The sequence below is a fragment of the Myotis daubentonii genome, chromosome 5 (genome assembly GCF_963259705.1).
Source record: "Myotis daubentonii chromosome 5, mMyoDau2.1, whole genome shotgun sequence".
Lineage (NCBI taxonomy): Eukaryota > Metazoa > Chordata > Mammalia > Chiroptera > Vespertilionidae > Myotis > Myotis daubentonii.
In genome coordinates this window covers 73,522,490-73,546,895 of record NC_081844.1, presented here as the reverse complement: position 1 = coordinate 73,546,895, position 24,406 = coordinate 73,522,490, and the positions used below count along the sequence as shown (strand labels likewise).

At 40.4% G+C, this 24,406-nt stretch overlaps 1 protein-coding gene across 7 annotated transcripts in view; it reads left to right on the top strand.

Annotated features, from left to right (window-relative positions):
• The window catches only part of NSD1 (nuclear receptor binding SET domain protein 1), a 155,850-nt gene that overhangs the window by 62,635 nt on the left and 68,809 nt on the right, over window positions 1-24,406 (top strand). For all 7 annotated transcript variants that reach the window (XM_059698196.1, XM_059698200.1, XM_059698197.1 and 4 more), the window contains 7 exons: window positions 3,130-3,254; window positions 7,312-7,582; window positions 8,804-8,913; window positions 11,839-11,914; window positions 18,261-18,379; window positions 19,308-19,451; window positions 23,557-23,680. In XM_059698196.1, the coding sequence (XP_059554179.1) occupies window positions 3,130-3,254; window positions 7,312-7,582; window positions 8,804-8,913; window positions 11,839-11,914; window positions 18,261-18,379; window positions 19,308-19,451; window positions 23,557-23,680 (969 nt within the window). The remainder of the gene's footprint in view (window positions 1-3,129; window positions 3,255-7,311; window positions 7,583-8,803; window positions 8,914-11,838; window positions 11,915-18,260; window positions 18,380-19,307; window positions 19,452-23,556; window positions 23,681-24,406) is intronic.

The following is a 24,406-nucleotide window of genomic DNA, read 5'->3' as shown; positions in this document are numbered from 1 at the left end:
TACATTATTAACTAGAGGCCTGGTGCATGGATTTGTGCACCAGTGGTGTCCCTCGCCCTGGCCTATGGGGATCGGGCTGAAACTGGCTCTCCGACATCCCCCGAGGGGTCCTGGATTATGAGAGGGCGGTTCTTGGGTGACACACCCCGGAATTGGGCTCCCTCCTCTCTGGTTCCAGGTGCGTCACCCGAGAACCGCAGCTGCCGTCACCGCAGCTCGGCAGCACCTGTGTTGAGTGCCTGCCCCTGGTGGTGAGTACGCATCATAGCTTATGATTATAGTGTCTGCCCCCTGGTGGTCATTGCACGTCATAGCTACCGGTTGGACGGTCACTTAGGCTTTTATATATATACTAGAGGCCTGGTGCACAAATTTGTGCACCAGTGGGGTCCCTCGGCCTGGCCTGCAGAATCGGGCCAAAACCAGCTCTCCGACATCCAACCGAGGGGCCCCGGATTGCAAGAGGGCGCAGGCCAGGCCAAGGAACCCCACTAGTACACAACCAGGGCCAGGGAGGGATGTGGGAGGTTGGCCAGTTGGGGAGGGACTTCAGGAGAGCTCCAGGGTGTGTCTGGCCTGTCTCACTCAGTCCCGATTGGCCAGACCCCAGCAGCAAGCTAACCTACTGGTCAGAGCATCTGCCCCCTGGTGGTCAGTGCATGTCATAGTGAGCAGTTGACCAGCCTTAGCATATCATTAGCATATTACGCTTTGATTGTTTGAATGGACAACTGTACACTATTTAGCATATTAGACTTTTATTGTATAGGATAGATAGATTATATTCCCCAAGCTGTATTTTACATCCTGGTGACTGTTTTGTAACTGCCAATTTATACTTAATCCCTTCTTTTTTACCTAGTTCCCCACATCCCTTCCATCACTTTTTTTCTAAGTATCTATGAGTCAAGATATCCCACCAGAGTGGTACATTGTTGCAATTGATGAACCTACCCTGACATATCATAATTACCCAATGTCCACAGTTTACCTTAGGGTTCATTCTTGGTGTCAGACATTCAGATGAATGTATAGTAACACATATCCACCACTGTGGTATCATACAGAGTATTTTTACTGCCCTAAAAAATCCTCTGTGTTCTGCCTATTTAACAACCCCCTTTCTCTGCTCTTTGGCAACCACGTTTTATAGTCTCCATAGTTTTGCCTTTTCCAGAATGTCATATAGTTTGAAACATACAGTATTTAGCCTTTTTAGCATGGCTTTTTCCACGTGGTAAAATTCATTTAAAAAATTTTCTTCTGGCCGAAACCGGTTTGGCTCAGTGCATAGAGCGTCTGTCTGCCTGCGGACTGAAAGGTCCCAGGTTCGATTCCAGTCAAGGGCATGTACCTGGGTTGCGGGCACATCCCCAGTAGGAGATGTGCAGGAGGCAGCTGATCGATGTTTCTCTCTCGTCGATGTTTCTGACTCTCTATCTCTCTCCCTTCCTCTCTGTAAAAAAAAAAAAAATTTTCTTCTGTGTCTTTTCGTGGCTCAATAGCTCATTTCTTTTTAGTGCTGAATAATATTCCATTTTCTGGATATACTACAGTTTATAAATCCATTCACTTATAACTTGGTTGTTGCCAAGTTTTCACAATTATGAATAAAGCTGCTGTAAAATGCCATTAAGTTTCATCTCCTTTTACATTATCTTTAAACTAGAGGCCCCATGCACAACATTTGTGCACTGGCAGGGGGCCAGGGCAGGGTCCCTCAGCCTGGCCTGCACCTTCTCGCAGTCGGGGACCCCTTGGGGGATGTCTGCCTGCTGGCTTAGGCCTGGTTCTTAGCGCTGCTGCAAAGGTGGGAGAAGCTCCCACCACCGCTGCTGCCCTCGCCAGCCGTGAGCCCGGCTTGTCGCTCTGCCACGCTTGCCCTGTGGAAGCGCACTGACCACCAGGGGGCAGCTCCCGCATAGAGTGTCTGCCCCCTGGTGGTCAGTGTGTATCATAGCGACTGGTCATTCCACCGGTCAGTCGATTTGCATATTAGCCTTTTATTATATAGGATTTTATTGCATTGAAGTTTTATGGCTTGTTTCCATATGTAGTGTCTAAAGCAGTGATGCGAATTCATTTTTTTGGTTGATTTTTCTTTGTTAAATGGCACTTAAATATATAAAATAAATATCAAAAATATAAATCTTTGTTTTACTATGGTTGCAAATATCAAAAAATTTCTATATGTGACACGGCACCAGAGTTAAGTTAGGGTTTTTCAAAATGCTGACACGCCGAGCTCAAAAGGTTTGCCATCACTGGTCTAAGGAGTAATAGCCTTTGCCAGCTTGCCTATGACTTTTTCTTTTTGGTCTGAACTTTTGTGTTCCCTTTATTGAAAGAGCATTGGCATTGCCACATTCAACTGAGGTTAGGAACAGCTTCCTCTGAGATCATCATATCATGAACTCCCTCTTGCCTCTTGAGTAGAGTATATCCTGCATTCTGTAAGCATTATCTTCTGCTCCCAAAGAGCTTACAATATAACTGAAGCATGTTAAGTGTGTTAAACAAAGTTTTATAGGGAAATTATAATAGTTACTTGTTTTATCTTTAACTCAAAGAACAGTGGTATGATACTTTGATATTTTGACCACAAACATGACAAGAGATTTTTAAAGCAAATACCCATCTCTATTTTCAGATTTTGACATTCATGGCATACATTTTTTTATGTCATTGAAGTAATGATATACATTTAATTAATTCTATTTTTGATTATTCTGTTTAGAAATATTTCTGTTTTCGAATGTGAAATTCACTGCAACCATGATAATAAAGTATGTATAGAGTGCTTTTAAAATTCATGTGATAGTACTAATTAGTAAATATTCTATCTGAATATCCATCCAATATTTTGTATAATCCAGAGAGATGTTATTTAAAATAATTCGTGAGAAAGTTTATGAGTTTATCTGACTTAGAGAGTCTATATTTGAATGTTAATTATATCTGTCATTATAGGATACTAATTTCAACTTTTAATCTCTTGGAGCTTAAGCCAGAGTGTTTTTGAGAGTTTCCCATCTCAAAAACCTTTGAGAGTACAGAGATGGCTGTATGGAAACAATGAGTTTTCCTCTAACTTTTTAGTTAATATTGAACTTGTTTCTCCTCTTTTAGCTGTGCGGTCAGAGAAGAAGAGACTTAGGAAGCCAAGCAAGTGGCTTCTGGAATATACAGAAGAATATGATCAGATATTTGCTCCTAAGAAAAAACAAAAGAAGGTACAGGAACAGGTACACAAGGTATGTTCCAACATTTCAATAGTTTTTTAGTAGTCCTTTTAGGGTGCTGCAATTTTCCTATATCATGTTTTGTCTTTATGGGATAATATTTTCCTTAACTACGATCTTACTTTTGTTTGTTTGTTTATTTGTTTTTTGTTAATCCTCACCTGAGGATATTTTTACATTGATTTTTAGAGAGAGTGGAAGGGAGGGGGAAAGATAGAGTGAAGGAGAAAGAGAGAAACATTGATGTGAGAGATACACATAGATTGGTTGCCTCCTGCACATGCCCAACCAGACCCTGGGATCCATCCTGCAATCAAGGTAAGTGCACTTGAACGGAATCAAATCCATGACTGTTCAGGCCAAGGGCCAATGCTCTAGTCACTGAGCCAAACTGGCTAGGGCAACTGGGATCTTTTTAAGTTTTTTACCTCTAGCTTCTGGTACAATACTTAGCATATAGTAGTTAGAAAGAAATATATAAATGAGTCTTTGTGTAGTGTGTGTGTGTATTTTCCCCTTTTCTTGCAAAGGTGATTTTTGGTGATTTAAGGATAAATGTTAGTAAAAAAACAGCATAAAAAATAAGTATTATGATCCTAACTTTTTAAACAAACGTAATCCCGTGTTTGATTTATTTTTATTTTATTTTTTTAAGTATATTTTTATTGATTTCAGAGGGGAAGGGAGAGGGAGAGAGAGAGAGAAACATCAATGATGAGAGAGAAACATCTGTCGGCTGCCTCCTGCATGCTCTCTACTGGGGATAGAGCCCGCAACCTGGCCATGTGCCCTGTCCGGGAATCGAACCAGTAACCTCCTGGTGCATGGGTTGATGCTCAACCACTGAGCCACACCGGCTGGGCATGGTTGTTATATTTCTTAACTTTCTTTAAAATGTAGAAAAGTCCCTTTTTTCTTTTCCCTATTTAAGCAATTCAAGTACCACATTTGGTTTATCCATCTTCTAATGAAGTTGTGTGTGATTGCTTCTTAATAGGTGTCACTAAACTTGTTTCTCTATCCTCTATGTTCCCTGTTAAGTGGAAATTGTAGCTAACAATTTGATAGATTAGACTTAAACATTTTTAGCTGGATTATATCATAGGTGATACTGTGTTACATAGTGCATGACATTAGAAGGCATTTAACATCCAATTAATTATTCACAGTGACAAATAACTGATTTTTCCCTTTTAAGTTAGGTTTTACTTCTTTTGCTCAAAAAGCAGTATGCATCAGCCATTTCCTTGATAACTTTTTATTTATTTTTTATTTTTTGATATATTTTATTGATTTTTTACAGAGAGGAAGGGAGAGGGATAGAGAGTTAGAAACATCAATGAGAGAGAAACATCGATCAGCTGCCTCCTGCACACCCCCTACTGGGGATGTGCCCACAACCAAGGTACATGCCCTTGACCGGAATTGAACCTGGGACCGACCCTTCAGTCCCCAGTCCGACGCTCTATCCACTGAGCCAAACCGGTCAGGGCTCCTTGATAACTTTTTAAATACCAGCTGAGGATCCTTGCCTATATTGGGAGTTAACAGAATGAAGACTTACATCTTTTTTTAAATCCTCACCCAAGGATATTTTTTCTGTAGACAGAGAGTGGAAGGGATTGGCAGGGGAGGACGGGGGAAGAGACAGAGAAACATTGATGTGAAAGAGACACATCAACTGGTTGCCTGGTTGCCTCCTGCACTTGCCCTGACCGGTGCTGGGGATTGAACCTGCAACCAAGGGATGTGTCCCTGATGAGAGTTGACCTGAGACCCTTCAGTCTAATCATTTAGCCAAACCGGCCAGGGCAAGACTTATATTTTATTGTTTCTTCTATTTTTATTAGCTGGCAGTCTCAATATTTCTTATTAACTCGACATTTTGATTGTTGTGAAATAATGAAAGGCAGAATAAATGCTTCTTTTCCATTTATTTACCAGCTCAACATTAAGAGTTCATTATTAGCTACTTTAATAGGTGACATGTTAGGGAATCTTTTTCTTCCTTTTTTTGAATTATCACTATGGCCTTAATGAATTTTCATAGCTCCAATCAATTGCATTTTCCCCTCTTTAAAAATTTATAGCCCTAGTTGGCTTGGCTCAGTGGATAGAGCGTCAGTCTGCAGACTGAGGGGTCCTGGGTTCGATTCCGGCAAAGAGCGCACGCCTGGGTTGCGGGCTCGATCCCCTTTGGAGGGTGTGTGGGGGGCAGCTGATCGGTGGTTCTCTGTCATCATTGGTGTTTCTATCTCTCTCTCCTTCCTTCCTCTCTGAAATCAATAAATATATATATTTTAAAAATTTATAGTGAAATATATACAGTAGACTCATTCTACAGTTGTAGTTACCATGATCAGAAAATACTAAGTGGAAAATTTCAGAAATAAACAATTCATGTTTTAAATTGTGCGCCTTTCTGAGCAGCATGATGAAACCTTGAGATGTAATGTTCTGCCCCTCCTAGAACATCAGTCATCCCTTTGTTTAGCTCTTAGTCACTTAGTAGCCCTCTTGGTTATCACATCAATTATGTATCGCAGTGCTTGTATTCAAGTCACTCTTATTTAATAATGACTCCAAAGTGCAAGAATAGTGAGGCTGGCAATTCGGATATGCCAAAGAGAAGCAATAACGTGCTTCCTTTAAGTTGGGTGGGGAACATCTGGCCCGAGGGCTGTATGAGGCCCGGGAAATAATTTGGTGTGGCCCTGCCAAGGTATTATGGGTGAGTTAATTAACCTGCCAAATATAGCAGGTTAATTTTAAGTAGATAATTTTGTATGGCCTGTGAATGATGTTGTAAATATACAAATGGCTCTTCGCAGAAAAAAGGTTCTCCATCCCTGCTAAATGAAAGGTGAAAGTTCTCAATAAGGAAAGAAATAATTGTAGGCTGAGATTGTTAAGATCTACCATTAGAATGAGTATTCTATCAATGAAAGTGTAATGAAGGGAAAAGAAATTTGTACTAGATTTGGTGTTGCACCTCATGCAAAAGCTACAGCCCCGGTGGATGATAAGTACTTATTTAAGATGGAAAGGCACTAAATTTGTGGATAGAACACATGAACAGAAAGGTGTTTCAATTGAGGGCAATGTGTTCTGCCAGGAAGCATTGAGCCTAAATTAAGACTTCAGCAAGGAGTCCCCTGAAATGAATGACACCAGGCCATTGGCTGCAAGTAAGGGATGGTTGCACAGATTCAGGAGTACATTTGGCTTTTTATCATCTCATATTATCACAAGAAGAAGAGTACAGTGTAATAAGACATTTTTAAGAGAGAAAGATTGCATTCACATAACTTTTATTATAGTACATTGTTATAATTGTTCACTGTTATTATTAACTAGAGGCCCGATGCACGAAATCCGTGCAAGAGGCTTAGCCCCTGCCGCTGTGGTGGCGGCTTCTGCCTTGGCGCCCACGTAGGTCCCCCGCCGCCACATTGCTGCCTTTGCTGCAGCTTTGTCCAGAAGGACGTCTGGTCTAATTAGCATATCACACTTTTATTATTATAGATTTTTGTTAATATCTTACTGTACTTAATTTATAAATTAAACTTTATCATAGGTATAGGAAAAAACATAGTATATATAGGGTTCAGAACTACCCAGGGCTTCAAGTATCCACAGGAGGTCTTAGAGCATTCTCCCACGGGTACTACTGTATAACATAAAATTTATAATTTTAACTATTTTTAGGTGTATAGTTCTGTGCCATTAACTACATTCACATTGTTTTGCAACCATTACCACCATTCATCATCTTCTGAACTTTTTCATGTTCCCAAACTGAAACTCTGTACTTATTATTTAAAAACTTCCTATTTACAAGGGCCCTTTCCCAACCCAAGGCAACCACCATTCTATTTTTCGACTCTGAAGTCAAGTTATACAATATTTATTTGATTGTGATTAGCTTTTTTCACTTAGTGTAATGCCATCAAGGTTCATTCTCATTGTAGCATGTGTTATAATTTTATTTCTTTTTAAGTGCATTATTCTTTTGACAGTCAAATTACAACTTTGGCCTATGGATTCTATTTTTATTTTTTGCTCTTAGGTAAGTTCCCGCTGTGAAGAAGAAAACCTTTTAGCTCGAAGTCGATCTAATGCTCAGAACAAGCATGTGGATGAGAATTCATTGATTTCAACCAAAGAAGAGCCTCCAGTTCTTGAAAGGGAGGCTCCGTTTTTGGAAGGGCCCTTGTCTCACTCAGAACTTGGAGGTGGACATGCTGAGTTGCCACAGCTGACTTTGTCTGTGCCTGTGGCTCTGGAAGTCTCTCCACGGCCTCCCCTTAAATCTGAGGAATTGCTAGTTAAAACACCAGGTAAGATGGGGGGTGTCTTAGTATGTAAGTGGATATGACTAGAGAAAGCAGGGAATTTTAGTATGTTTTATTTTAGTATGTTTTGATGGAAAGCCAGTGGTGTAAATCTACAACAAAACTACCCACTTTGTTCTGAGAAATCCCAACGTACTGGCTAAATGGATAAAATGACCATGAATTGGTTACACACTGTTAAGAAGACATATTTAAAAACTGCTCTCCTTACTCCATTGTTGCTGTTCATGACTGTTGATCAACTACCATGTGAGTCAACACCAAGATAGCTGGGTTTTTGAGGAGAGGCATTGCACACTGTGAAACTTATGCTTCAGATACTGGCTCACCAATCCTTGTGTTACATGGGAAGTTATTTAACTGCTAAACTTATATCCTCATCTATAAAATGGAGATTATAATATAGTAATGTATAATGTAATTTACCTGACTCATAGGAAGCAGTTTTGTGTAAATATTCTCTTGGAAGTGAATTGCCGATTGGTTTTCACTTTGTTATTCTTTATATATGTGTCACCTGATGAGAGTTGGATCTAACTAAACATACTGTCTAATTCATCTTCTGACTGTTGAATATTGTGGTCAGTAAAAGTTGGGCTGTAGCTTTTTACATTCCCAAGAATACCTTGTGATTATATTCCTTTAAGAAAAGTATCCTAATTGTGTTTAATCAAGTAAGGCAGAGTCAAAAAGACTTTAAATAGAATAATAGTTACTATTTCATTACCTACTATGTGCCAAACTCTGCTATTAGGCTTTTAACATAATTCTTAACAACAGTCCTGCAAAGTAAATAAATGTCTTTTATTTATTTAGGAGCAGAACAAAAATTCTAATCCTAGTTCATTTATGCCCAGAATTCAGGCTGTACCTCACCGTACTTCTCCTTTGGTCCTTACTATTATTGAATTCCTCTAAAGGCAGTTCTGCCCTTTTAATGTCTTCCTGTGTTCTTTTGTGATTTACACACACACACACACACACACACACACACACACACATCCTCACATTAGTTTGTCTATATTGAGAACTATATTTTATATTAAGTAACATTTTAGAATAAATTCCTACCCTGCCCCTCCCCACAAGATGATGAGAAAAACATTAAAAAATATGGTGAGTCATTTTTGTGTCGTATATAGATTTTTAAAAATTAGCTTGTGCCCAGTTTCTACATAATCTAATGAAAAGATACATGTATTTCAGGAAATTATGAAAGTAAGCGGCAGAGAAAACCAACTAAGAAACTTCTTGAATCAAATGATTTAGACCCTGGATTTATGCCCAAGAAAGGGGATATTGGCCTTTCTAAAAAGGTATGTTATTTTAGTCAGTTTAAATGCTGAACATATATATAGAAGTTATAGAATGCCAGCATATACTTGATCGATCTGAGAGATCCTATATAGAGACTATTTTGCATTTATGTGGAAATGTGTATCATTTGGTTTTAGGTTTTCATTACAAATGAAAATGAAAAAAGCTTTTAAGATTGAGTGAAGCGTAAGCCAGTCGGAGAAAGATAAATATCACATGATGTCACTCATATGTGGGATATAATGATCAACATAATTTGATGAACAAAAATAGATCCATAGACAAATGGCAGGGGAGGTGGAGGGGTTAGAGAGCAACCAAAGGACTTCATGCATATTAGCATAATCAATGGACACAGACACTGGGGTGGTGGCGGCTTGCCTGGGGTGAGAATGGCTGGTGGTGGAGTGGGGCATCAATCTGGGGGAAAGAGGACACATATGTAAAACTTTAGACAATAAAAATTAAGATTAAAAACAACAACAACAACAAAAGATTGAGTAAAGTTTGTGTTTGTTGTAATTAAACATTTAAACTTAAGGTTTTGAGTTTGCAGTCTTGGTTTTTCATTAGCCAAGAAGGCATCGTTAAATAGTAGATGGAAATAGAAAATTATTTTCTAATTCTATAATGGAGGAACAGCTGGATACTGATTTCTTAAGAAACATTTTGTGCCCCTTAAGTGTGAGGAATGGTAGTTAGAATTTCAGTTGTAGGATGCATAGATTTCCTATTAAAATTTTTTTAAAGAATAACTACATACTTTATTCAATAATTTGAGTTTTTGGACTTCTTTCTTTAGCTATAGGAAATTCTTATATTTTTAATCCTACATTAAGGCCTCTTAAGTTATTTTTTTTGTTATTTAATATTTTTATTGATTTTTTAGAGGGATGGAAAAATAGAAACATCAATGATGAGAGAGAATCATTGACCTGATGCCTCCTACACGCCCCCCACTAGGGATCAAGCCTGCAACCTGGGCATGTGCCATTGGCCAGAATCGAACCCAGGATCTTTCAATCCGCAGACTGACACTCTATCCACCTAGCCAAACCAGCTAGGGCAAGGCCTCTTAAGTTTTTGTTAGATATTTACCCATCTAGATTAGTGCATAAATGTAAATTTTAATTTATTTGTATCCCAACTCCTTCTTTAATTTCATTTTTAAAAAATTAAATTTTTATTGTTGAAAGTATTACATATGTCCTCTTTTTCCCCCCAATTGACCCCTTCTGTTGTATCCCTCCCCCGCTTCACCACCCTATTTATTGTCTGTGTCCTTGGGTTATGCGGATATACATACAAGTTCTTTGGTTGATCTCTTCCTACCCAACTACCCATCCTCCCCCGCCTTCCCTCTGAGATTCTGCAGTTTGTTCTATGCTTCTATGTCTCTGGATCTATTTTGTTCATTGGTTTATTTTGTTTATTAAATGAAATTTTTAATTTATTTGTGTTCACATTCCTCATTTTAAAAACTGCATTATATCCTTTAAATTCTTTTATTCTTCTCAGTCTTATGACATGCACTTTTTAATTATTCTTTGCTCATTTCCTGCCCTATAAACCTTCTCTGCAGTTTATACAACCTTTCATGATATCACGTCTACAACTCACTATCCTCTCTTTGTACCTTATATTCTAGTAAGGCTATGATAATCTTCTGCAGTGCTTTCTCTCCTGGCTTTGTCTTATTCAAATCTTAGCTATTTTGCAAGATTCTGGAAGAGGTAGATGGGAAGGGCCAGGTAAACTGGAATTCAGTTGAATATTTTGTGCATAGAGTGATATTTGCAGTCAGATGATAAATTTAGTAGTATTATTCATGGTGAGTCATGGAAGGCTCACATGAACATGAGGAAAGTAGTATTCTTATTATTTATTAACTAGAGGCCCGGTGCACGAAATTCGTGCACGGTTGGGGAAGGGGGGGGGCGGTGTCCCTCAACCCAGCCTACACCCTCTCCAATCTGGGATCCCTCTCACAATCTGGGACTGCTGGCTCTTAACCTCTTGCCTGCCTACCTGCCTGATTGCCCCTAACCACTTCTGCCTGCTGGCCTGATTGATGCCTAACTGCTCCCCTGCCAGCCTGATCGCCCCCAACTGCCCTCCCCTGCCGCGACCCGCCTCCTTTGCCAAGACCCACCTCCAGGCGGCGGAGACGCCGGGACTGGCCTCCTCCGTGCCACACAGAGCCACGGGACCCCCCAGGCCTCACCACGCGGAGCAGCCACCGGGCCCTGCCTCTGCTGTGCTTATAGCCATCTTGTGGTGGTGTCGTGCGAGGGCGTGATGCCACCTAGGCTTTTATTATATAGGATGTATATAGTAAGCATTTGGAAATTCACACCTGTATTTTATCTTGTTTTGTCTTCAAACTTTGGGAACTTTATATCAAGGATGGTATCTATTGTTTTGACTTTTTGTGGCGACTAAATTTTGTTTTATATTCATAACGAAGAAAATTATTTTTGTGGGAAAAAGGCGTTTTCTTGAAATGGAACTAATTCATACTGTGAATTACTCTGGATGTTTAAGTGTTTTGTCTTAATATTGCTGTAATTTATATTAATTAGAAAGCTATTTTATGATTCATATTTTTTTAATATTCATAATTCCATCAAGTAAACAACTATATAAAATCTAATAATTATACATACAACTGTACGAATGGAGATTTTAAATACAGGGTGGAATAGAACTGAGAACGTGAGTCTCTGGGTACATAACCCTTCTCTTTCTCCTCCCACTTTAGAGCTATATTCTGTATCTACTTTTAGAGCATTTAAAAAAAATCTGATGCCTTTCCCTATGAAGTTTTCATTAAACCAGGATTCTGTATCTATGGCAGTAGACTGTTCAGCTTTTGGTATATACTAAAAAGGGTTTATTTTATGTTGCATTTTACTTATTTGTAGTGTTATGAAGCTGGTCACTTGGAGAATAACATTGCTGAATCATGTGGTGCATCTCATTCTAAAAAGTTTGGTGGAGGTGAGTATTTATGAGATTTTAAAAATGTAATGCAAAAAAGAGTGTGAAGCACCTTGTCAGTTAACTAGAAAAGTTATTATGTATGTAGGGAAGACCAGTGAGGTTGAAAGTTTAAAGACTGTTTGCCCATAATCTGCATACTAAAACTATGCATGACTCTAGAAAATTATATCACTTTCAGCTTGATCTGAAATTAGTTAAATGGAATTATAATTATATTAGTGTAGCCATGGCCAGTTTGGCTCAGTGTATAGAGTTTTGGCCCACGCAGTTGGGGTGTATGCGAGAGGAAACTAATCGATGTGTCTCTCACATTAATGTTTCTCTCTCTCTGTCTCTCCTTCTCCTGCTCTATCTAAAAATCACTTGAGCCGAAACCGGTTTGGCTCAGTGGATAGAGCGTCGGCCTGCAGACTGAAAGGTCCCAGGTTCGATTCCGGTCAAGGGCATGTACCTTGGTTGCGGGCACATCCCCAGTGGGGAGTGTGCAGGAGGCAGCTGGTCGATGTTTCTTTCTCATCGATGTTTCTAACTCTCTATCTCTCTCCTTTCCTCTCTGTAAAAACTCAATAAAACATATTTAAAAAAATAAAATAAATAAAAAAAAAAATAAAAAAAAAAATAAAAATCACTTGAAAAATGTCCTCAGGTGAGGATTAACAACAACAGCAAAACGAATTATATTAGCGTAAGAAAATGTTAGGAACAGTAGAGAAATATTAGCTTCTTAATTTTCTGTTTAAACAGTTCTCCAGAATGCATCATTATTTTTTTGGTTTTGGTTCAATTTTTGTTCCTATAGGACAGAAAATATGGAATCTTAATTGAGAGGGAAATTATAAATCATCTAAGCCAGTGGTTGGCAAACTGCGGCTCACGAGCCACATGTGGCTCTTTGGCCCCTTGAGTGTGGCTCTTCCACAAAATACCACTTGCGGGCGTGCATGTACAGTGTGATTGAAACTTTGTTGCCCATGCACAGAAGTCGGTATTTTGTGGAAGAGCCACACTCAAGGGGCCAAAGAGCCACATGTGGCTCACGAGCCACGGTTTGCTGACCACTGACTGATCTAAGCCAGTCTTTGACAGTCTTAGTTTCTTTTTATCACACTACTAGAGGCCCAGTGCACGACATGTGTGCACTGGCAGGGGGAGGTGTCCCCTCAGCGTGGCCTACACAGTCCAGGAGCCCTCGGGGGATGTCCGACTGATGGAGGTTGAGCATCCTTAGCGCTGCCATGGAGGCAGGAGAGGCTCCCGGCACCACCGCTGCGCTTGTCAGCAGTCAGCCTGGCTTCTGGCTGAGTGACGCTCTCCCTATTGGAGCACACTGACCACCAGGGAGCAGCTCCTGCATTGAGTGTCTGCCCTCTGGTGGTCAGTGCGCATCATTACAACCAGTCGTTCTGCCGTTTGGCTGATTTGCATATTATCTTTTTATTATATAGGATAGGATAATCTGAGCATATGCTTGAAAAAGAGAGCTTACATTTGCGCCTAGTCCATTGCGGTTGCTTCTTAAGGGCTTTGGAATCTTTTCGATTAAATTGGAATTTGACTCCTGGAACTTCTACTTGGATATTTTGGTTCAGCACACAGGTGGAATGGACTGCCCTTCATTCAATAATGGATATAATAGTTATACTTGGAGCATTTACTCTACCAGGTCCCTTGCATAGGACTATTACTGCTAATCCATCTAAAGCAGTGGTTCTCAACCTGTGGGTCGCGACCCCTTCACAGGGGTCACCTAAGACCATCAGAAAACACATATATAATTACATATTGTTTTTGTGATTAATCACTATGCTTTAATTATGTTCAATTTGTAACAATGAAATTGGGGGTCACCACAACATGAGGAACTGTATTAAAGGGTCGCAGCATTAGGAAGGTTGAGAACCACTGAAAAGCATTATAAAGAGGTTATCTATATATATATATACTAGAGGCCCGGTGTACAAAAATTTGTGCACTCGGGGGGGGAGGGGGGGTCCCTCAGCCTGGCCTGTGCCCTCTCGCAGTCTAGGACCCCTCGGGAGATAACGACCTGCTGGCTTAGGCCTGCTCCCGGGTGGCAGAGGGCAGGCCCAATCCCTAGGTGCAGCCCCTGGTCGGGCTCAGAGCAGGGCCAATTGGGGAGTTGGGGCGCCGCCCCCTGTCACACTCAAGGCAGGGTCGATGGGGAGGTTGTGGAGCAACCCCCTGTCACACACAGAGCAGGGCCCATCAGGGGGGTTGGGGCTCTGTACCCTGTCACACACAGAGCAGGGCCCATCAGGGGGGTTGGGGCTCTGTACCCTGTCACGCACAGAGCAGGGCCCATCAGGGGGTTGGGGTGCTGCCCTCTATCACCCACAGAGCAGGGCGGATCAGGGGGTTGGGGCGCCGCCACTCTCACACTCAGGGCAGGGCTGATGGGGAGGTTATGGCTCTACCCCGTCACACACAGAGCAGGGCCCGTGGGGGGGGGGAGCTCCCCCCTATCAGGCACAGAGCAGGGCTGATCAGGGGGTTGTGGCCCCGCCCCCTGTCACACACAGAGCCGCAGGGCTATCAGGGGGTTTGGGCGCTGCCCCCTGTCACGCTGATCCCGGTGCCGGGAGGCATATTACCCTTTTACTATATAGGGTAGAGGCCTGGTGCATGGGTGGGGCCGGCTGGTTTGCCCTAAAGGGTGTCCTGGATCAGGGTGGGGGTCCCCACTGGGGTGCCTGGCCAGCCTGGGTGAGGGGCTGAGGGCTGTTTTCAGGCTGGGGGTGACTGAACTCCCAAACGCTCCTTTTTTCCTTTTTTTTTTTTTTTTTTTTAATTCTGGGCCAGCTTTAGCTTGAGGCTTGGCTCCAGCTCTTAGGCCTCCGGCTGAAAGTAGGTTTCTGGCCTTTGCTTACAATGTTGCCAATCTGCTGGCTGAAGTTGGGCGTATTTGTTACAATGTTTCTTAAACTGCCCGCTCAGAGGCCTGCAGCAGCAGTCTGGGAACGTTGGTTTCCTCCGTCACTGAGGCAACCAAGCCTCATGTTAGTTTCAAGCTGCCTGGCTGCCGGCTGCCATCTTGGCTGACAGTTAATTTGCATATCTCGCTGATTAGCCAATGAAAAGGGTATCGGTCGTACGCCAATTACCATGTTTCTCTTTTATTAGATAGGATAAAAGGCTAATATGCAGATTGTCCCCTTGGGAGTTCAATCACTCACTATGATGTGTGCTGACCACCAGGGGGTGGCACAGAACAAAGGAAGGCCCCGGCCAGCAGCTGGCAACTGGGCCCTGATCAGCCCTAATCCCCAGCCAGGCCTAGGGACCCTACCCATTCATGAATTTCATGCAGTGGGCCTCTAGTTGTTACTATTATCTCTTACTTTATAGAAGAAAAATGAACATGAAAGAGATGGCAGTGTTGGAGAACTAAATCCAGACTCAACTAAATTCATTGCTACACTACTTTGTTGTTATCCACCCCAGATTTTCTCCATGCCAGTTTTTTGAACCACTTTGATAATTTGTCTGCCAATGGCATTTATTGATTATTATCATTCCTGAGATATTAGCCCAGATTTGAGCCCACTGCATCAGATGTGGTCTGCCAGCAAAGGGTATCATGGGAAGATTATATCTCATGTGGTAAAAATGCATACTGCTTCTTTAAAAAAAAAAAAAACTTTCTCTTTTTAAAATATACTTTTTATTGATTTCAGAGGGGAAGAGAGAGAGAAAATCAATGATGAGAGAGAATCATTGATAGGTTGCCTCCTGCACGCCTCCTACTGGCGGTCAAGCCTGCAACCCGGGCATGTGCCCTTGAACAGAATCGAACCCAGGACCCTGCAATCCGCAGGCTGATTCTCTATCCATTGAGCCAGACCTGCTAGGGCCATACTTCTTTAAATGTGATGTATGGTTATTGAGTTTTTTAGCAAGTAAATGTAGCAATATATTAGATTATTTTAACCTTGTGTATAATTGTAATTTGTAGGTTTATCAATTTGCTTGCTTGCTTTTTTTTTTTGGTAATCCTCACTGGAGGATATTTTTTAAATTGATTTTTAGAGAGAGTGGGAGGGAGGGTTATAGAGAACTAAGGGGTGGGAAGGAGAAAGAGAGAGAGAGAGACAGACAGACAGACATCAATGTGGGAGAGACACATCAATTGGCTGCCTTCCTTAGGTGCTGATGCTCCAACCACTTAGTAACAATGTCCAGGGCTACTTGCTTGCTTTTTTTTTTTTTTTCTGAACCAATTAAAAAATTATCTTTATTGTTGAAAGTACTAAGATGTCCCTTTTGTTTGTTTGTGTTTTTTTCCCCATTGACCTTCTCCACCCCATACCTACCCCTCCCAGGCCTTCAACACTCTATTGTCTTGCTTGCTTTTTTAAAAAACTGCTTACAAAATAATATTAGCTCTTTCTTATACTTTCATACTTAATTTTTTTTTTGGTAAAACATACAACTTGCACTTTATTCTTTGTATATTTCATCTAAATTTTTCTGCTTGTGCCCTAGCCAGTTTGGCTCAGTGGATAGAGAATCGGCTTGCAGCTTGAAGGGTCCCAGGTTTGATTCTGGTCAAGGGCACATGCCAGGGTTGCGGGCTTGACCCCTAGTAGGAGGCGTGCTGGAGGCAGCCGATCAATGATTCTCTCTCATCATTGATGTTTCTCTCTCTCCTTCCTTCCTCTCTGAAATCAATAAAAATATACATAAATTTTTTTTTTTAATTTTTCTGCTTGTGAGAATTTTGGACCTTACCTCTGCCATTACATTACCTCTCTTTAGTCATAGGCTATCAGTTGCGTTGATAGCAGATCTTCATCTCCATTAGGCAGTCCAAGAAAGAACTAAGGCAGTTTTCCGAAGTCCAGGCTCTGTTGATATCTAGGCTAAATATCTTGAAACATAGTATGAAACATCTCTTTAGATTCCTCTTGATATTTCTATAACAAGATTTAAAGTATGTGTAATAGAAAATGAGAGACTGGAATTTCATTTTCTAAATATGTCAGACCACACTTTCACTTTTTTTTAAATTAAATATATTTTATTGATTTTTTACAGAGAGGAAGGGAGAGAGGTAGAGAGTTAGAAACATCGATGAGAGAGAAACATCGATCAGCTGCCTCCCGCACATCCCCCACTGGGGAAGTGCCCGCAACCCAGGTACATGCCCCTGACTGGAATCGAACCCGGGACCTTTCAGTCCACAGGCCGACGCTCTATCCACTGAGCCAAACCGGTTTTGGCCACACTTTCACTTTTTATTGTTGAATGGTCAAGGTCATAGTACTACTGTATGAATATATAAATATTCTTTTTCCCCTTTCTCTACCCCAAACTTTATATTTTTTTTTTTGTTAATGCTCACTGGAGGATATTTTTCCATTGATTTTTAGAAAGACTGTAAGGGAGGGGGAGAGACAGAGAGAAACATCAATGTGAGAGACACATCAATTGGTTGCCTCCTGCACACACCCCAACCAGGGCCAGGGATCAAAGCTACAACTTAGGTATGTGCACTTGACCGGAATTGAACCCAGGACCCTTCAATCCGCAGGCCAATGCTCTATCCACTGAGCCAAACCCACTAGTGCTAAGCCAAATTTTATATATTTCAACTTTTCATCTTAATTCTTAAGTCATAGAGTGATATAATTTACTATCTTTAATCTTGGAAGCCAAGTTTTAGTATTTTGGTCTGACCATATAAAAGTATTTTCTCCTCATCTATAGGATATTAAAGTCCTTTGAGGAACTAGGAAGTCTTTTATTTCAACCATGTAGGACAGTGATTTTAAACCGCTGTGCCACAAGTATTTTTAAAACATGCAATACCTATTTTAGTCAGGGGCACTGACCTCTTTTCCCTTAGATTGTCAAAAAAAAGAAGCCAACAGCCAACACAATAATAGCTGTCTGCTGAACGAATCAAAATTATACCTTTTTTTGTTTTGTACGATCCACAAATAAAATATAATACATTTTTTGGTGTGCTGTAGAATTTTAATAATTAGTCTATGTGTGCCATGAGATGAAAAAGGTTGAAAATAACTGTTGTAGAATGGAATTGCTTTAGTAACCTACCTATACAACTTATTATTAAACTTGTATGAGACAGAATTTATACATTTGTAGCTAATTCCCCAATTACTTATATAGTCATTGGTAAGTCTCTTTACCTTTCTGCCCCTGGTTTCCTCATGTACAAAGTTAGAGAATTGAATAGTAAATTCAAGGTTAGTTTTTACTCCAACATTCCGTAATTCTATGAGGGTCCTTTAGTTGAGGATAGGAGTTCTTGCACTTGGGTATCATTCACTAGCAGGTAACACATGTTTTTCTGTCATAGGCACTACCAAGATATTTGATAAACCAAGAAGGCGAAAACGACAAAGGCATGCTATAGCTAAGATGCATTGTAAAAGAGTGAAAAGTGAAGACTCATCAAGAGAAACTCCAGGCTCAGAGGTATTACTCTGTTCCTAATCTTTTGATCTTCCAAAGCAAAGCTACTTTTCACAGTGGAGTCCACATCCCTCTGTCCCTTGAGTTTATTTACTAGTATTCTCCTGAAACAGCTAATGGATATAAGGAATCCTGGAGAAAAAGGGTTGCCTAATTCTAGTAAAAATCAGTCAAGGCACATATGGCATCTGTAGGTATAACCTTTTTATAAGATCACATTGTATACTCTAGGCGTTAGATGAAATTTCATGTTTCATCATGAAATTTCTAAAAACCAAAGAGCACAATTGCAAGTAACCATATGATCCAAATGTTGCCCTTTAAAAAAGTTGAGACTGCTGCAGTTAGGGGGAACATTCATTTGCTTATTTTTTAAGACCATCAATTGCTTAATTTTAGAATAAAATTTGTAAATATCAGTTTTTAGGAAATAGAGATAGACTTAAAACAATAGTTTGCAGAGCATCAGTGTAGTCATTGATGCTATGTCTGGCTTTTATAACTCAGGTTAAAAGAGCCTTAGTACAAGTCAGGCCAGCATCATACATTATAATAAAGATTGTTTCTTTCCAGGACAATTTGAATAGAATGCCCAAGAGGGGCATTATTTAGGAAACACTGATCTTGGAAGGACAAATAAGTAATCAAATAAACTTAAGAATGTTTTCTCTCCCTTAGTGAAACCTTAAAATGGAACAGCTCAAAAAGTTCCAGTGGAACAGCCTCAGAGCAGTTAGTGGCAGGGCATGAGGCGCCCACTACCCGCCCAATCACAGCAGGGTTAGAACTAACATTGCATGCAGTCCGCCCGCGTGATTGGCTGAACATCTGTAAGTGCTTAATGGCTAGACAAATAGCAGTCCAGAGGGAGGGGGTCAGATGGAGGAGACATCAATAATGCAGATATGGGACATTATTTTTTCTCTGCAAGGGAGAACTGATGACACACAGGATGGCTGCAAGTCTCAAGGAGGCTGTTGAAGAGGGCATAGAAAACGACCATGGGATGCCTGCATCTAAAAAACTGCAGGGTGAACGAGGTGGAGGAGCTGCCCTCAAGGAGAATGTTTGTCAGGTAGAAAATGTCTACTTGCCTTCTGATTGCATGCTATCTTTTCTTTTCTATACATTTCATTGATTTTTTTACAGAGAGGAAGGGAGAAGGATAGAGAGTTAGAAACATTGATGAGAGAGAAACATCAATTCGCTGCCTTCTCTACACCCCCTGCTGGGGATGTGCCCGAAACCAAGGAATATGCCCTTGACCAGAATCGAACCTGGGACCCTTCAGTCCACAGGCTGACGACGCTCTATCCACTGAGCCAAACTGGTTATCTTTTAAGAGAAGCCCTCTCCATTTTTTGATGGCCCATTCATTATTAGGATAATAATTTTATTGGGTGATTCCAGTGCAGTCGCTTCCCTTTGTGGATTTAACTCTTCTCCCTCCCCACAAAAAAAGAAAGTAGGAGAAGTATACAGTGTTGGTGAACCACTTGCCCCTTGTTGCCCGTGAGTAGATGACCTGAAATAGGTCTCAAATGGGAGAAGTGGAGAAGTGAATCTGTGAATCTGGTTGCTCACTCAAGATCATTTTCCTGTACCTCTCAAGGTGTGAGAATCTTTGGATTTCTAAGGAATTTTCCAAGGGTAACTTTTGCTATAAGATTTGTTTAAAAAACAATTTTTTTTTTTTTTTTTTTGCTTTAAAGTACTTAGAGGACCTACCATTTATATAACTTTAGAGACCCTACTGCCTATATTTTTATAATTAGAAAATAAATGTTTATACAGTATTTACTGTGTTTTAAGCATTGTCCCAATCACTAAATATTACATTATATCATATTGATTATAATAATCTTATAAGTAGATTATTATCATTATTAACCTAATTTTATACTTGAGGAAACAGGCATAGATATGTTAAATAGTGAAGCCAGGATATAAACCCAGGCAATCTGGGTTTAGAGCAACCGTGGGCAAACTACGGCCCGCGGGCCGGATCCGGCCCGTTTGAAATGAATAAAACTAAAAAAAAAAAAAAAAAAGACCGTACCCTTTTATGTAATGATGTTTACTTTGAATTTATATTAGTTCACACAAACACTCCATCCGGCCCTCCGGTCCAGTTTAAGAACCCATTGTGGCCCTCGAGTCAAAAAGTTTGCCCACCCCTGGTTTACAATCTTAACCAAACCACTGTATTGTATTGCCTATCTATGAGATGTGACTCCACTTTATTGTTAAAGAGCTGACTCCACTTTATTGTTTTAAGAGCCTTTATTTGACTTGGGTATAGAGTCAATTAAATGGTTGTTTTGGTTATGATCTCTTTTTATGGTCTTGATTTACCTTTGTAAATTCTTTAAAATTGGCATATAAAAATTTTGAAGATATTAGTTTGTTTGTTTTTTCCCTAATCGAAATAGCTAAAAAATAAAACTAATCCAGGGCAATATAATTTCCACTCGGTTTCTTTGTTCATTTTCACTATTGTACACACACACACACACACACATTTTGATCAAAGAAGGTTGACCATATTCAGTCCAGCTCCCAAACACAGGGTTAGTCCTCAGAGACTTATACCCACAGAGATTATTAACAAAAAATGATAAATAAAATTATGGTGACTCAGTGGTCCTGGCTTGTTTAGATCAGTCTTTGATTAAATCTGTTTTTCTTCTGTAATTTATTTTTTATTTTAAATTTTGTTTTATTGCTTAAAGTATTACAAAGAGTATTACATATGTCTCCTTTCTTCTGTAATTTATTAATAGTGCCTCTTTTTACTCTCAAGTGTCCCACTTTGAAAGATACAATATTTGTCAGTTTTTATGTGTGAATAGTGGATAATGGGGGAGCTGAACATGTGAGACTAGTTCAGACTACAGATTGATTAAGATCTTGAGATCCCTTCCTAATCTCTAGCTGCCTCTGGCCTTATTCCCTGCTAGAGTTCTACTCACTTGTTTATTTTATGTTAAGTAACCAAGACCTGTTCTATTTCGTTGCGTTCCTAAAGATAATAGATTTACCTAGCCACATGTTCCCTTTCTTCTCTTATAGAATAAGTATAAAACATTTTTTTGTTTGTTTTGTTTTGGGGTTTTTTTTGCTAATCACTATGGGGAAACTAGTCAAGATGTTGGAAGGGTAAAAAGTAACAAATATTAGGAATTTGCAGAATTTTCATAAATCTTCAAATGTTTTCAGAGCAACATATCTAGATAGATCTTACTTTCTAAGGCCCTATCTTAAGTGGCACCCTGTCTTAGATGAGATCATCTGAGAAAGATGATATTTCTGAGCTGGTTCATATCTCAAGGGTTGTTTAAACCTTAATTGGAGCTCATTTAGAACAGTTGTGACCCAAGTCCAGCTAGCTAGTATCTCTTGTTGAATCTTTGCAGTAGTCTTCTTGATTATTTCTTTGCTTCTTTTCTCATCTTTCTACTTTAAAAAAAAAATTATCTTTATTTTTAAAAGTGTTATAGATGCCCCCTTTCCCCCATTGGTCCCCTACTCCCCGCTCTTACCCTCTCTGCAGGCCTTCACCACATGGTTATGCATATAAGTTATTTGATTAATCTCTTCCTGCCTCCCTGCTCCCCCCCCACCCCCTCCTTCTAAGAATCGCCAGTTTGTTACATGCTTTCATGTCTCTGGATTTATTTTGTCAGTTTATTTTGTTCATTATATTCCACATGTAAGTGAGATCATGTGATATTTGTCTTTCTCTGACTGGCTCAGCATAATACTCTCTAGGTCCCTCCATGTTGTCTCAAAGGGTAAGAGATCCTTCTTTTTTACAACTGCATGGTATTCCACTGTGTAAATGTACCACAGCTTTTTTATCCACTCTACTGATGGACACTTGGGGCTGTTTCCAGATCTTAGCTATTGTAAATAGCGCTGCTATTGTAAATATTTTCTTTCTTTTTTTTAAAAAGGTATTTTTTTTATTGATTTCAAAGAGGAAGGGATGGGGAGAGAGAAAGAGAAACATCAGTGAGAGAGAATCATTGATCGGCTGCCTCTGCAATCCAGGCATGTGCCATTGACTGGAATCGAACCTGGGCTCCTTCAGTCCACAGGCTGACACTCTATCCATTGCACCAAACTGGCTAGGACGTAAATATTTTCTTTCTGATTGTTGTTTCGAGTTTCTTAGGATATTTTCCTAGATCAGCTTTCTATTCTTAAACTCAGTTTCGACGTAGCAATCACAAGGATCTGTTTTTAAATGAGTCACTGATTTTAGCCTTCCCTTGGTAAAGCTATCTAATGAAACACCTAAAATCTGAAACTCTGTACCATAATCAGTAAGGACACATAATCAGGCCTTTGCCTCTCTTGTACCTCATTTTCTACCACTTACAACTTTAGTCCCATGACACTGGCTTTCCTTGTGCTTCTCAGACATGCCATGGTTTTTTTCCATTTGTGGACTTTCTGTACTTGCTGCTTTCCTGGCCCTTCCTTCTCATCACATGGCTGATTTGTCATTCAGAGCTAATCTGAGCAGCCATTCCTAATCACCCAGTCCAAAGTATCTATTTGAATTTTCTACCTTCAGTTCTCTACAATAATGCTTATCATGTCTGATATCTTTTCTGTTTAAGTTTTTACTTGTATTTTCTATCCTTAGAATATAAAAACCATAAGAACCAGGGATCTTGTGCTACCTGGTAATCATTACATATTGCATGAATGGTTGGTGGGATTTCTTGTTTCTGGCAAAGCTACTTATTAATCTTTGCCTTCCTAAGGGCCTTCTTGGGATTTTTAAAAACCTTTTTCTATAGCCCTAACCGGTTTGGCTCAGTGGATAGAGCATTGCCTTGGAGACTGAAGGGTCCCGGGTTTGATTCCGGATTCCGGTCAAGGGCACATGCCTGGGTTTGGGGCTCAATCCACATTAAGGGGTGTGGAGGAGACAGCTAATCAATGATTCTCTCATCATTGATGTTTCTCTCTCTCTCTCTCTCTCTCTCTCTCTCTCCCCCCCCTCTCTCCCCCTCTCTCTCTCTCTCTCTCCCCCCCTCTCTCTCCCCCTCTCTCTCTCTCTCTCTCCCTCCCTTCCTCTCTGAAATCACTAAAAATATAGTATTAAAAAGAAAAAGACAAAAAAAATACTTTTTCTATAGACAGATCTGTTTTCTTTTTCTTAACAGAACTGTGAGAAACTGGGTGAGCTGCTGTTATGTGAGGCTCAGTGCTGTGGGGCTTTCCACCTGGAGTGCCTTGGATTAACTGAGATGCCCAGAGGAAAATTTATCTGCAATGAATGTCGCACAGGTAAAGTTAGATATAGAAGGATCTTCTTCCAAAGAAATTTTGAGCTTTAAGTTTTTCATTTATAGGAGACACTGTTTTGTTGCAATACTGAGCTAGTTGCTACAGACATAGAGATAGCTGCTATGCAGTCTTTGCCCTCAGAAGAGCTTCCAAATTTATAATAAATATATAGTATAGCATAATGTAGTGCAAAAGTGTTGTAATGGAGATACATTTAAAGTGCTGTGTGAACAAAGATGAGACGGTGCCATAGAAGGAGATACCTGAGTTTGGCTTTAAGAGAAAATAGAAATTTGTATGGAGATGGGAAGGACAGAGGGCCTAGTAATAAAATTAGAGAATATTTGTGGAATAGGAACTGTAGATCAGTGCTTTTAGAGTTTAAGATATTTTAGGAAAGAGGTACTTGTTAGTGACAAGGAAGGCTGCTGGGTTACTGGTGATTTATATTTCTTGACTAGAGGCCCGGTGCATGACTTTGTGCATGGGTGGGGTCCCTCAGCCTGGCTGGCGATTGGGGCTGATTTGGGCCACGGGAGGTTGGGGGGTGGGGGGGAGGCTGCAGGAGGTTCCAATCGGGGCTGGCCAGCTTGCGGGGGGGTGGGGGGGCTGTGCAGGTATGGGAGCACACTGACCACCAAGAGGCAGCTCCTGTGTTGAGCATCTGCCCCCTGGTGGTCAGTTCATGTCATAGCGACTGGTCGACTGGTCGTTTAGGTCGCTTAG